General features: G+C 36.1%; 2 protein-coding genes across 5 annotated transcripts; one reads left to right on the forward strand and one right to left on the reverse strand.

The window, feature by feature from the left end:
- Window positions 1-396: 396 nt before the first annotated feature.
- On the reverse strand, window positions 397-10,894 carry LOC119984489 (K(+) efflux antiporter 5). 4 transcript variants are annotated; one of them, XR_005464914.1, is made up of 21 exons: window positions 10,462-10,893; window positions 8,833-8,876; window positions 8,376-8,446; window positions 8,182-8,266; window positions 8,024-8,085; window positions 7,742-7,817; window positions 7,581-7,655; window positions 6,822-6,893; window positions 6,621-6,704; window positions 6,458-6,526; window positions 6,279-6,356; window positions 6,056-6,144; window positions 5,735-5,831; window positions 5,574-5,627; window positions 4,227-4,322; window positions 2,972-3,160; window positions 2,811-2,888; window positions 1,581-1,625; window positions 1,402-1,500; window positions 1,197-1,295; window positions 397-766 (listed from the first exon to the last, which is right to left on the reverse strand). XR_005464914.1 is itself a non-coding variant. In XM_038828474.1 (21 exons), exons 1-21 carry the CDS (start codon window positions 10,688-10,690, stop codon window positions 751-753), a joined length of 1,731 nt encoding a protein of 576 aa, XP_038684402.1. In that variant the 5' UTR covers window positions 10,691-10,893; the 3' UTR covers window positions 397-750. The 4 variants fall into 4 exon arrangements, 2 of the variants coding, with proteins under 2 accessions (XP_038684402.1, XP_038684401.1); XM_038828474.1 differs by lacking the exon at window positions 1,197-1,295 and adding an exon at window positions 1,121-1,143; XM_038828473.1 differs by lacking the exon at window positions 1,197-1,295.
- Window positions 10,895-12,264: 1,370 nt separating this feature from the next.
- On the forward strand, window positions 12,265-14,193 carry LOC119984570 (CDGSH iron-sulfur domain-containing protein NEET). Its single transcript, XM_038828577.1, has 2 exons — window positions 12,265-12,623; window positions 13,813-14,193. Exons 1-2 carry the CDS (start codon window positions 12,394-12,396, stop codon window positions 13,916-13,918), a joined length of 336 nt encoding a protein of 111 aa, XP_038684505.1. The 5' UTR covers window positions 12,265-12,393; the 3' UTR covers window positions 13,919-14,193.
- The last annotated feature ends 590 nt before the right edge of the window (window positions 14,194-14,783 follow it).

The following is a 14,783-nucleotide window of genomic DNA, read 5'->3' on the forward strand; positions in this document are numbered from 1 at the left end:
CGGCAACCAAAACAATTCATACGCTTCCAATAGCACATGAACAACATAGTTTTCCACGGCTGTGCGTGTATCATGTGAAAGTGGAAAATATTATAATCTGTTAGCTAACGTAGATCTGATAAAGATTTTTCGAATAAATTGCACGTACATTCCCCATTCATCCTCTGTTATCAACATTTTCAGCAAAAATCCCCTACCGTGCCATTGCAACTGTGTAATTCCCGTCAGTCTCAGGAGATACAGCCAAGATAAGCTCAGATCAATCACTTTGATTAGTAGTTTGGTATCATAGAAAATAATATAGACAGACGAATAACCAAATGAATACTCAGTTAAATTTTGAAGTCAACTCCCTAAGAAATAAATAGTCCGTAAAAATCTTACTGCAAAAGTTCATTCCATGGAACAACTAACTTGACTTAATCACATGGTCAAAATTTCATGTAACAGCATCCCAGTATCAAGAGGTTACAAAAATACAAAACAGATTAGTATGGGCAGAAAATGGGCCAAAACACAAGTTATATACACAATATTCAAAGAATATGAACTAATGATAATTTATATTTATGTACATACTAGGAGCTGAGTATTGATGAAATTGATTGTTATGTAATCTGAAACCTAGACGGTGGAGCCGCAAGCGGAACAAAAATTCTGATGCAATTCTTCGTGAACTTAACAGTGCTCCTTCAACAATAAACAGACTGAGAGAAATGGAAGGTCACCATAATCTGTTGTGCACTTCAATCATGGAAGCTCTCTCCTGTAACATTACAACAAATGAGAAGTGCAATTAAATACTGTCAGTGTTTTTGAGAACCAAACAAGAAAACTTACAATATCTTATTCCATTAAATGAATATGAAAATTTAGCAAGCAAAAGAGTCAAAGACGGATCTTAACAGATCTTAAGACATTCAGATCATGTGCCCAAGTACCCTATCCCTTCTGTAGGCTTCTCCCAAAGCCTCCATTTCTTAATAGGAGCACTAGAAAGTACTAGTCCATTCAAAAGAATGTATCCAACAAGTATGTTTTGGAAAAAAGATGGCATCCACCAAAACCTCTGAGTTTTGGTAAAACACGACATTTGCAGAATAATGCAAGAAAAGTTTACCTAGAACTGAATGAATTCCAACTCTGCAAAAAGAAAGAAAAATCTTAGGCAGTTTTGCCAAAGGGTAAAGAGCAACCTTCAGTATATGCAAAGGGATGACAGGCCACACAGATAAATAGAATGTCTAAACAAGTTTTCATCTTCATGGTCAATATTGTTTTGAAGAGAATCCATACTGCAAAGGCAGAGGAATACATAAATTTAGCGATATTCTATGCTTATGCATAAGCGTGTGCAAGTAAATGCATGAGCATTAGCAGATATAAAGATAGAAAGAGGACCTCATTCTGTACGCTACTGCTTTCTGCTGGGAACCAACGCAGAAGTACACCCAAATTCATCACGTTAGGTATCAACTTGAACAAAAGAGGAGTTGTTACCTGCAAGAAAATCATTCATCAAACAACCCAAAAATATAAGGAGCTCAAACGAATCTCAAAAAAAATAAAAATAAAAATACCAGACTAAGAGCTGTTGTGCCAAGAAGAAGAAGATACATCTTTCCCTACATTATCAACAGAATTTTAGTCCAAAAGCATTAAGGATAATGAGATTTTGGGTAATTATAAAGTTAAAGCAATTCACACATAGAAAGAAATAAGAAAGGACCAAAAGATCGAATCCGTATACAAAAGAGAAGTGCGAAAGAAATTGGTAAATGCTACTTAGTGGAATTGAAATTTAACTTATTGTAGGCTCCTAGTCAAGGATATTTCCCAGTCTGAAGACAATAGATTGCTATTTTAATGGCATTCTGAAAGTTGTAAAAACAAAAAGAAAAAAAAAGGCAACCCATTGTGTATTGAAAAAAAAGTCTGTGCTCTTGCACTGCAAAAAAAATGGTAGATACTAATTCTGTAATATGTCTACTTTCAGGTAGGTCTCCCCATTGGCTCTTTTTCTAGCCTCCTGAGTCCCAGTGTATTTACTCTTCAATATAAATCAATCACCTCAGTCATGCAAAGGAATGCAATCCTTCTTTCTGATAGTATATGGACATCAGGTGTGGCTAAACTTCACATGGATGAATAAGTGTGGTGGAGAAAAACAGTACAGCACTGGATTGATGCTCTAAGATTGTTAATAGCTGACAGTTTAGAATTTAATTTTACATATTTCTATCAGCATCAAAATCAACCTGGCTGTGTAACATTAATTATGTGCATCCATTAATTTAGTGTAAATGAAACTCTCTATCCAGAAATATGTCTCCTATCTTCAAATAAGAAGAAACTGAGAATTTCATTTCATGTGCGATTGAAACCACTTCTAAGCAGCTCAATTATGATAGTTTCCAAATTTGAAACCAGTCAAAGTTCAAGTTGCAATCACAGTAAGCTCCTTTAAATTAATTTATTTATTTTGACATTAGGAAATCCTGCGTTTGGCACAGGAAAACCTTACACACTCTAAGAAGGGGCCAAAAAACCAAAATTGGTTGTCTTGCTATGGGTACTAAAACCATGGTCTTCCAGATGAAGCGTTTACCTCTAGCCAACACATCTGCACCCTGGGGGCAACTGCAAACACCTCTATGGGCATATAAACCTAAAAGAACTCACTGATCATGCAATGGCATGGAATGTATACAGATCACATTTTTGCACAAGTACATGTGTGTACAAAGACATACACTTGGACATGCAAATGTATATTTATGTGTTGTAAAAACGCGAGAGAGAGAGAGAACCTCAACAAGATGAAGATTGGAGGCACGGCTGAGGAGAACAAAAGCAAATTCTCCAATTTGTGCAAGTAATACTCCCACCTACACCATATGCATATGACAGAACATCCAGTCATCCACATGCATAGCTTTAGAAATTAAATGACAATAGCGAGATAACTTACATGGAATGATGTTCTAAGGCTATATCCAAAGGCCTTAATAACCACAGCAGCCACCGCTGTTTTAACTACTATAACCAGGATGACAGATGCAAGCAATATATCCACATGGTTCCAGAGAAAATGAACGTGTATGAGCATCCCAATCCCCGAAAGGAAGAGTGCTGCAAAGAGGTTACGGATCGGTTCTACCTAAGAAGTAAAATAGCATCAAATCAAACAAGCATTGATCTCACTGAAGATTTCATAACAAATTATGACAATAAAGTTTTTCCATTTTGTGCTTGAAAAAAAAAATTCCATTCAAAAAAAAAAAGACAATAAAGGTGACAGCTTTTCAAGCTACCACTGCAAAAAAGACCAGAAATTTTAACCACATCTCTAAGCAACAATCATCCCCACCTCCAGACCCAGGCAATCAAAATTTCATAATCTAACTCTGCAGTCAAAGAACATCACCCGAAGCAATTCACTTAGAATCACTTTAAAGAAATATTAATGCCAAAAAACGAGTTGGTTGTCAGTTAAAAATGCAGAAGATTATAGGGTAATTATGCTTTTGATCAATCAAATCTGAATGGTGCTTAGCCGAAATAGAGTCCTAAGGGCTAAGACGGAGTGCAGTTGCCAGTAAGCATTTCAGACAAACAAATACCAGGAAAAGAAATAGGCAATATTTTCACCAAAAGTATGGACCCAAAAAAAAAAACAGCATGGTTACTCTCAAATGGACCAGTTCAAGATTCTCCATTCCATACAACTCTGTTTCAGGTGGCAGCAAATCAAATGAACAAGGTACAACATCTTTTCATACATACTAGCAATAATGCCTAAATCAATGTCTCACAGTCCTCTAAACAGCTATCACTTCACCTCAAACAAAGCAAGCATATGACACCCTAGTGTGTGATGCTTATGAGATACGAGGAATAGAATGATATCAGTATTAGTTCCCAGAGATGCAACTCCTTTCCACACTGAGGAAATAGTCAACCAAAATGAAGAATGAAATTTCAGGCAAGGACCTGGAGAACTAAACAATAACGTCTAGTTGTCTATAAACGTTTAGAAATGTCTTTCTTGGGAACCAACCTTGAAAAGATGGTAAAAATCGTCACACAAAGAACGTTTACACCCAAATACGATAAAAACATGGACCCTCAGATTAAAACATACAAGTACCAAAAAAAATATACAAGAAGAAAATTTATTATAGCAAGGAAACTTTAGAGACAAACATATCTGACCATGCAAATACCTGGTCTAAAGTATGCTGCGCAAAGTCGGTGGTAGATATCATAACCCCAGCCACAAAGGAACCCAGCTCAAGACTGAGGCCCAGCTTATCACTGCACTGAAAAAATTAAGGGAAATTCAAGAATATCAAAAAGATGAAATGCAAGCTTTCACACACAGCAATGTGCTACACTCAGTTAAGAGACATGCCTTCATCTTAATTCTAGATGCAGCTAATGAGAAAATTCAAGTTGAAGTGAAAAATTTTCCTCCTTCACGCCCTATCACCAGCATGCAGCATAGCATATCCAAGGAAATTTTTAAAAAAATGATGTGAAAATTTGTTTGCAAGAACCTCTCTAACTGTCCAAAGTCCAATCCCAATTTCTTGTGCATGTTTGATCCCGATCATCCTAAGTGAGATAGGAGGAGAATATGTATGATTTGATATGTTTTACCGCCTGGCGCCTAGGCTTTTCAATCTTTTTTGCCACCAAAAAGAAAAGGAGAAAAGACCAATCTCTGACCATGTAGTTTATAATGGCAGAGCTACAATAAGATTTACTATCACTAAGTTTGTGTGCAAAGTTTCTGCATAAAAAGACCTCTCTTTTGAGTGGTTAATAAATTATTTTTTTCATTAGGAATTTTATGTCGTAGTTAATAAATTATTTTTCAGTATCGCAACAGATACTTCACATAATTATATCCCACCCTCATTTATAGTCGGTGTAATCCCTTTTGTTAAAATTATTCTCACGATCAATGTTTCGTGATTCCCATGGCCATACCTTATGATTGTGCTTTGATCAACTTTATTAATCATCCTCAAAGTAAACTTAAAATTGATCTATCTTATATTCTGAAAATCTCAAATTTAACTGCTATATCTTCTACTTGCACCTCTAAATCACCTGTTCTTATGACCCCTTTGTCAATGCTACCTTCTCTCCTCACGCCAAACTAGAGATCCACGCCTGTTCTACTCTAAATTTATCACAACATATACCAAATCCTCTGTAAGATTTCAAGTTCTATCAAAACAGACATGAACATTAGATCAAGTCATTAAGATGTGAACTGATGAGGTGTAGATGAAAACCAACCCACAAAGCTGCAACTCACTAAGCTCCAGTTTTCTCAAAAAATGAATAAATCTATATTTTTCTTTTCTGAGAAACAAATAAGATCGGACGACTATTCAGGCAAGTGAAATATCCTGTACGCTGTACCATAGGGATCAAGAATCAAAAGAACAAAGCATAATCCATAGGAACATTTCATTAACATTCAACAGGACGGCAAATTGAAACTTGTATAGTTATGACTTATGATCCCTAACAAGAAAGATTACTATATAGTCACTTACCCAAGCAGATAATAAGCAGAAGGCCACAGAGGCAAGCTGATAAAGTTCATTCGTCTGAACCACACAAAAGAAATGACATTATCAGGAACTTTTAATCGAATTGGAAAGCAGTCCAATCAAAATCTAAAGAAATATGTCGAAAAAGTATATTCAGAACTTACTTGAGATGATAACTGTATCATTAGCTTTAAAAACCGAGGAACAAATGACCAAGCCAATATAGATGCAACAGTAAGATATATGGACAACACCAGCATCCTAAAGTCATCAAACATATACGTATCAGATTCAATAAGAGCACAAGGACAGTAAACAAGCTTTATAAATTCATTTTTCACATGTCTGTTTGAGAAAGGAGGGAAATGGAGGAAGTTTGAAGATCCTAATATCAGGAAAAGGGTTGGTCAAATTTGATGACAGCTTTAAATGGCACAAGTAAACACAAAAAAATTAAAAATAGAAAACAGTTCAAATAAACTTACAACTTGCCCATTGAAATCATTCCTTGCAATAGACCGCTATTACCACCCAGGACAGGGAGCAAAGCAAACAATAAACCAACAGCACAATCCTGAAATTACCCCAGAGAATGAATGAATGGTACGTACCACAAAATCAAGCTTAGTGATTAAATCCATTCAATTGATTATTGACATTTTATTAACAAGTTACGATCTGCGAAATGACAGTAATAACAAAGATTACCTGGAAAATAAGTGTCCCTATTGTGACTTGACCATGTATAGAATTGCTACTATTCCGTTCCACTAAAAATTTTACCACCTGTTCAAGGGTGATAGGAAATTCATGAGTTGCACCGAATTTGGCAAGCAGAAACCCAAATGATGAGAGAAACTATTATCAAAAAATTGCCAGAAGAATACCACTGCTGTTGATGACATTGACAAGAAGGAACCAACAAATACACCCTCAGGCAACTTTGCTCCACATAACTATGAAGTCAAAAGCCTAATTTTAGCATCCACTTTCATAATATAGTGATTTCAAACTTCTAAAGAACCAAACTAGAGACTTTCAGGATCATACCACAGACATTATGCCACACAAACACATAAATGTTACAATTTGAAGTAGCCCTCCTAGAACAGCAACAGGTCCCACAACTTTTAACTGCACCAATGATGGGTTAAAATGTTCTTCATTTCAAAAGTATGCTTATATGAGATACAACAATTTTTCATAGAATCTCTGGTAAATGAAGAATTTCTCAAACGATGATATTAGCACCTTTGTCAAAGAAAACTCTAGTCCCAAAGCAAAAAGAAGAAAAACAACACCAAACTGTGCAAAAGTTTCAACCTGCCAGGAAAAGAAAAGAGTGTCACCAAAAGAATAAAAAAGGAAAAAAGAAAGGAGTAGAAACAACAGGGGGGGCTTTATTATAGCACCAGCATTGACAAAAGACAGCATAAAAGGTAAATATTAACTAGGAGAAAATCCAAATAAAGTAAGAGGTAAAAACCGAGCCCCCTTGACAGATTTGTTGCCACATCCTTCTGATGCAGGAAGCCAGGAACATCAGGGTATCATCCATTCAAGATTGATGAAAGTAGCGGGTCAAAGCTTTGCACCTAACTTAAAAAGTTTCCCGTGGATCTAAAAGAGGAATGGGAATTACGGCAGTAATCAACCAAAATCATGGAACCACTTACAAACTTTGCACAGATTTACTGTTTGGTCTAGTAACTTTATGCAAACTTTTGTTATTCGGTATTAGGCCTCGGAAAGGGTAAATACAAAACTGACAAAGAGTATACCAGCTATGATAGTTGTCATAGTCAAGCAATGAGAAAGGGCATTCAGATATCCTCAACATATGCATCCCCATCCCAACACCACCACACACTAGTGACACTACCAATAGTCAGGCTATGATAGTTATGGCCAAGGAATGAAACGTATTAAGAGTCATGGAAAAGAAAAAAAAATAAAGAAAAAGAGTATACCAGAGTGGATTAACAGCACACTCGAAATATTTTACAATACCTGAACCATTTCACTTATGAATTTCAGGCCCCCTGGTCCAATAATGGAACCCGCAAGAAGATAGCCAACTATTACCTATCATTTTCATACAAAAGAGTTATTGCAATTATCCAATGCAAGTAGCCAAAGGAAAAATGCTGCTAGTATGCAGAAGGACAAACCGGCTGTCCCAAACATGAAAAAATAATTCCACCAATGGCTGCAGAAACAATGACAACCACCAAGTCCGATATTAATCTGCAGATATGAAAATTAAAGCATTAATCTCATGCTATAGACAAGAATCGCAATTAAACAATTTCAAAACAGTGCTTGAGGTCAATCTGAAAGCAAGGGTAATAAGAGTCATCCAAACAGCACCAAAAGATCGTTACACAATGATACCTGAAGAATATATAATTCTACAATATAAGTTAAAATTCACATTTTAAATAGATAATAACCTGAAATCTACTTGAAGCACTGGATACTTAGATTTCTTGTTTGACATCACAAACACATTGTCCTGCCATAGAGTTTAGGAAGTCAGCACATATAAATCCATAACAGAGATATTTATACACCTTCCACTTTAACAACCTATTACTTGCTATCAGCGCACCTTTTTGTCAATCAGAGTTGCCATGTCTTCAGAATCTTCATTTTCCACTGAAAAAACATCTTGCAACTGGAAAGCTCTGGTGCCACTGGTAAACATATAGAATAAGTTGTTGGTGTATGTCACATAAAAAATTGAGGTTTCTGTAAATTACTATCACAATCATTTAGGCAACAATATTTCCATAGCAAACATACTTCTTTCCCTCATGCGTGTCGTTTCTCTTAGACTTCTCATGAGTGATTTTAACTACAGTCTCCAACACAGCCTGTTAAAATAATTAGCAGTCATCTTTAACACAACATATAGAAAAAATATTAATAGGACTCAAAACAGCTTCTTCTTCTTCTTTTTAAATTTGGAACTTCTCCAATGTTTGGCCACATTAGACCACCATGTAGAGTAAAACATGTATGCTACCAATCACCCACATACCAACAGGATCGGTTAATCCAAGTGGCACTGGATGGGATTCAAATATAAGATATCCGATTCTACAAAACAGGCACATGATGTAGAAAAAGCTCTTCACATAACTTTTCTTCATGGATCCTCCAGAAAAATATTTCAAAGCCCTACTATTTTATCATAAAAGATGAAAATTCAAAAGCATTATTTTTTGGTTCAACAGGTTTCACAGAAAATCAAACCTACTTCTTGATCAGCTACGCTGCTGTTGAAGCTACTTGCATCAGATCCTATAGAAAGTACAAAGAACATTTTTAATCAATAAAACATATAAAACAAATGCCAGGAATCAGAAATCAGGGCATCATTATGAGTAACTGAAACACCAGGTCACAACAATAGAAGGAAATGATATGACAAAAATCATTAGCTTGGAGTCCAAGTCTAGAGAAAAAAATTACCTGGATTTTCCTTGACACATGAACCATTACATTGCAGTAATACACATTAAGGATAATATTCTCCTACAAACACATATAATATGAAGCCTCGTGTCCAAGTTTCAAATGAATGTGGACAGGCTTATGAAAGAAGAGACAGGAAAAACAGTACGCATTCTTCTTCACATTAGATGATCTAGATGACTACAGGGAATCGCTTATAACTGATGGGAAGGGCTTGGACAATGGATAGTTCATGTATCTAAGGGACGAGCAGAGAGAAGTTATTGGCCAAATTTCTTTAGCCATAGACTGGAAAAAATAAGTAGGGCAAGGAATAATATACAGCTAATGGATCAGGTACAGACCTTTGGAAAGAGGTTGTAAACCAGCTCCTTAAGGACTTGACCTCTGTATCTTTTTTTGGCACACAGGACAAAATGAAATAAGTGAAATTGTACTTCAAATGTTATTCATATAATCTCTGAGTTTATTTCTAAAGGTCCCTAAAATTGAAAGTTACAAAAGTATCCTGGATTGGAAAACTGATATGCGTCATTTCTTTGCTGTGGTGGCATCCCCAGGTATCCTCATCTATTCAGGGTAAACAAAAAGACCATGGTGTTTGTATACGGATCTTCGATATGTAAAAATCCTTTCACGATCAAGATTCATATGCTCATACAGTAATACTCTAGAATGAACAATAAGATAACAGAGAACATCTGAGAATACTGGAAGATTTCACTTAATTCAGTGAGTGCATAATGGTGCTTTATGCCTTTATATCTCATCTTTGTTGTACTTCTCCATCCTCCCTCGTCGTTTCTTACCTTCACTTATGCAACATTCTCCCTACTGAGCTCCTCCTAGCAATTCATAGCTAAGTATAGAAGGGCACTCCGATCAATCAATTCACCATAAAAAATTGCAGTGATTCGGTTCCATATGTTTCCTCTGATCGGATATTGAAGTATTTCTTCTCCATGTGGATTCAATTTCGTACTTGGCTAAATCCTCTAAGGACTGATTATACCATGCTTACAGTTTACAACTCACAAGTCTTCCGATAATTGCAATTGAAAAGAACGTGGCAGCTAAATTGCATATTGAGAATAGCGATGGAAAAATTATCCACAAAGTAGCCTGCATGCAGCTATTATTCTACATTGATTCGAGAATTTACTGAGAAAAACAATGGTTGATCCTGATGCTAAGCAACTAACTCCAAAGAAAACCAGAACACTTCACCGTCTTTGACCTAAAGAACCTTAGGAAAGTAATTAATAATTTACATGCAATTAAATCAAATAAAAAAATCACATCCTTCACATTCTTAACTTTACTAAACATCTTCTTCTCAAAAAAAAAATACTTTTCTAAACGTCAGCACGTGAATCCAAAATTTTAAAGAAAAATAAAAACAGTGCCTGACCTTCGGGCTGATCCTTCTCGGAAAACTCTTTCTCGAGAACGCGATCGAACATCTTGGCTATACTCCCTTCACCTGTATCTGGCCCCGACGAATTCAACAGATTGCCGTAAAACCTTTCCCGGATCTCCTGGTCAGATCTGACGGACACGCATGTTCTCGCGTGAACCAAAATTAACAAAACAAATAGCCCGAAAACAAACATTCCACTTTTCCCGCGAAACATCGCCATCAAATTTCAAAGTCTCTCTAGCTCTCTCGCTTTGTTGGATGCGGAAGCTAATCAATAACCGGGGGGAGAGAGAGAGTGCGAGAGATAGATAGCCTTCGATTGTATTTGTTTCTCGGATGGAACTCCCAATGCCCAGTGTAATTTCCAATTACATATTTGAACGACACATATAAACAGCACCAAGAGGGGGCCAGAAAAGCGTACCACGAAATAAAACAAATCATTATATGAGGTAACAATGCGTAACCATGAAAGCATGTGTTTGTTGTAGTTTCAAGTTATAATTTGTGTGTTTTTTTTTATTCAGTCTTTGTTATCCAATGCAGACCAACGAAGTCATAATTGTTTGATTGTTGTTTGATGATGTTTGGTGTAATACGTTTTTGGAGTGTTTTTTTGTTTTTTTAGTCCATTAGGTTATACTCTATTTTTATAGTGACACGAGTATCTATTGATCTCAATTAATTTATTGATAGTGAAATGAGTATCTATTGGTTTCAATTACCTAATTTATTAGGTAATTTTAATAATTTTTTAAAATGTTATAATCAATTACTGATTTTAGGTTATTTATGGGATTGAGTCAAATATAACTACTTGTCCAAACTCTGTATATTTACTAGTTGATACAAATAATTATAACAAAACAAAATTGAGAGCTATCTCAAGAAAATTTGGAGAAATTTGTATTGGGTATACAACCATGTACAATTTAGGTGAACTTTATTTGTATCCCATTATTTTCCAATTACATATCAACTTTGTTCATGTTAATTCCTTTTTTTTTCTAGGTATAGGATTACAACACCCCGCTCCACCCACATCTGAACCTTCGACGAGAGATTGCTCGTCCCAACCATGTCACAAACCTTCAACGAGAGACTTGCGAGCAGAAAGAGAGACTTATGAATATGCTGCCACTGAACACACCTTCTCCGCCCTAAACACTCTTATGCAGTAGGAGCCATTGGTTCTTTTACAGCATTGACAACACTTTGCAGTGAAGCATGCATCTCTTCCGCGGAAGCTTCCTCCACAATTTCAGCATCAAAATCTTGCTGCTGTTGCTCTGGAAGATCATACTTGTCAACTGGGTTATCTTCAATACGCATTGAGCTCACAAAATTCCCTTACCTATTCCTCCAAAACATAATCCGAAAGTACAAAATCCATGGCATAGGACCATATAAATAAATGATATCAAGTCTAATATAAAATAATCCTATAAAACCATGTCAAATGAGCCAAAGAAAATGTTTGAGAGAAAAATACTAATTACAGCAAACACTTGTTGTGGAGATGTATGTTTTTTTTTTTATTATGTTTATTGTTGAGATCCTTGTTTGTTATTGGGGGATATTTCATAAATGTGTGAATTTTTTGTTAATTAGGGTATGATTAGATATTTTTCAATTTCTATAATGTAGATATAGTGGGGTGTAATTCGAAAATAATGAGGTGACAATAAAGCCCACCTACAACATAATCGATGACTTCCACGTTCCATGATCATGGGCTTACGGCCCAGATAGTCGACGTGCCAATGTGTCATACGCTGCGTCTATCCAATCCTCTTGCAATCAGTTGGAGTATGCTCGCCACAAGTTCAACACCACATTCTCAATCCTCCGCGGCCCAAAGACAGTCACTTGTATTGGCCATTGAACGCAAATAGCGCCAGGTTCTTTTAGAGATCCATTTCAATGGCATCAATTGCGAGTACAATAACTGCTGGATTCAGCTACAGCAAGCCAAGAATCGAGAGAGGAACCAATCGAACAACTGGCGCTTCAATCCCTGTTAGGCCTAGACGCGTGGTGCTGGTGAGAGCCGAAGCCCAACCTATAAATCCTGAGATCAGGAAGAATGAAGAGAAAGTAGTCGACAATGTTGACATCGCTGAGATATCGAAGCCCGTCACTGCTTATTGCAGGTAGTTTTCATAGGGTGGAATATCTGCAAATGTCAATTTGTCTGTTGATGACGTTTCATGGGCTGTAGACATCAGCTTGATTTACTCCAACTCCAACTTATTGTTTTTTGAACCTTGATATTAGTACTTCGAGTTACTTATTGCTGGATTGTCAGGCTACGTTTGTTCCCAATAATTGCTATGGGAACGCGAATGGAATTTGATTCCCCCACGATGCTTAGGATTATTTCAATTCGAAAACAGTAGTCATGATAACAATTCGAAATTAGTTTTCGAATCCCTCTTAATTGGATCTCTACTAAAATTTCCGGTGATTGTACTCCATAGAAAATAGAAGTCCCAAAACCAATTTGAAATTAGTGTGGAAATCACTCTTAATTGGATCTCTATTACACTCGCATGTGATCCAAGCCTGCATACTGTCTTGGAATTACGTGAATTATGTATCCACCTAGCCAGATTGTGTACCTCTTGTTGTCATGCTAGAGCTTAGTGAACATTTTAACTAATTCCCAAGAGTATGAATCCTTCCACAGTGTGCCTTTTTGCTTGATTAAGAATAGCAATTCCATAAGTTCTATGAGGAACAAACCAAAATAATGAGTATTGAGATGAGAACTGAAAGGTGATATCTGATATTTGGTGTTTTCTTTCTTCATCCGTTGTAGACGCTGTTTTTGAGACATGCACCGACCCATTTGGAAAACCTTATGGCCTAATAACGTTTACATCATTATCTCCTGCCTATGGATTCTCTGTATGATGTTGAATGGTCCTCCATTGTCTCTCAACAAAATTATCAGTTTGATAGGGATGAAGGACACTGCTCACTATGTGATCCCCTAATTGATTGGGCATTCCCGCTTATGTTAGAACCAACCTGTCAGGGAGAATGAAGTATTCTTCAACTGAAACATTTTTGACACTGACCTCGTGCATTGATTTTCTGATAGATAATACATTATACATCCCTCTTGAAACCATTTTTGTTGCATGGCCTCATATCAGTATTTTTTTTTCTTCCTTTTGAGGCATGGTGTCTTGCATTTTGATGTGTTTGTAATCTCACGTTGCCAAATACTTTCGTACACTGTTTGTTTTATGTCTTTGTTTTTGCCAAGTTGTTTTTCATTGTTTGTTAAATCCAATGTTCAAATATTTAATGAATGTTTGGTTGTCCTGGATGCAGATGTTGGAGGTCTGGAACTTTCCCTCTTTGCGATGGAAGCCATATGAAGCACAACAAAGCTACCGGAGACAATGTTGGACCACTGCTCTTGAAGAAGCCAAAGTAATCACCATGCTTTCTTTTTCATATCTTGGTTGTCATTTGGAATGTTAAATACTTATGAAAGTATGAGGGTTCAGACTGAATAAATTTTGTTTCCTTTCTAATAACTGGATGGAGTTTGAGTCATTAGGTGTAATCTACACTCTACAGGGAAAGCATTTGATAGGATTCAATTCAGTCACCACTTAGTCGTGGGAAGAAATGTAGGTTCTTGCTGGCCCAATGGATGTAAATCAAAAACTTTTGTTGGGTAATAAACAAAAAAATTTCATATGTACAGCTGCTAAGCAAGTAAGGTTTTTTAGAAGACTGGAAATTCAGTTTTCACTGTATAAACTTGTTATAAATCTGATTTGATTATGGAAACGAAATCATTTACCATACCAATTTTAAACACGCTGGCAAATACCAACCAATCACTTGTTTTTTGGAGGTTACTGATGTTGGAACCCACAAGACTCTCACATGGGAAAAAAATATATATAGAGATGACGAATGGTTTATAAACAAGTGCTTAGACAAAGCTCACTAGCCATGGTTTTGTGGCTTGTGAGCCATAATTGGTCTTCTAAGCACTTGTGATCTATGCTCATGTTTACATGTTCAACCCAATAACTTGGGTCAACTCAAAGATCCTTCAAAATGTTGAGAATTGAATCTTCCGAGGATATATGTTTGTAGAAATTTCCGTTTACTGTGCGAAGAACAATGGCAGTTTGTTAGAGAGTAAACTTAGCGTACGTTGAGATACCAAAGTTAAGTTTTTTGTTTAAATAAAACATTTAATGACTCTGATTCATTTCTTTGTGAGACGAATTTTAACAATTTTGATTATTTCTTAATATAAGTGATTTTGCCATTAACATTTG

The sequence above is a fragment of the Tripterygium wilfordii genome, chromosome 18, assembly GCF_013401445.1.
Source record: "Tripterygium wilfordii isolate XIE 37 chromosome 18, ASM1340144v1, whole genome shotgun sequence".
Lineage (NCBI taxonomy): Eukaryota > Viridiplantae > Streptophyta > Magnoliopsida > Celastrales > Celastraceae > Tripterygium > Tripterygium wilfordii.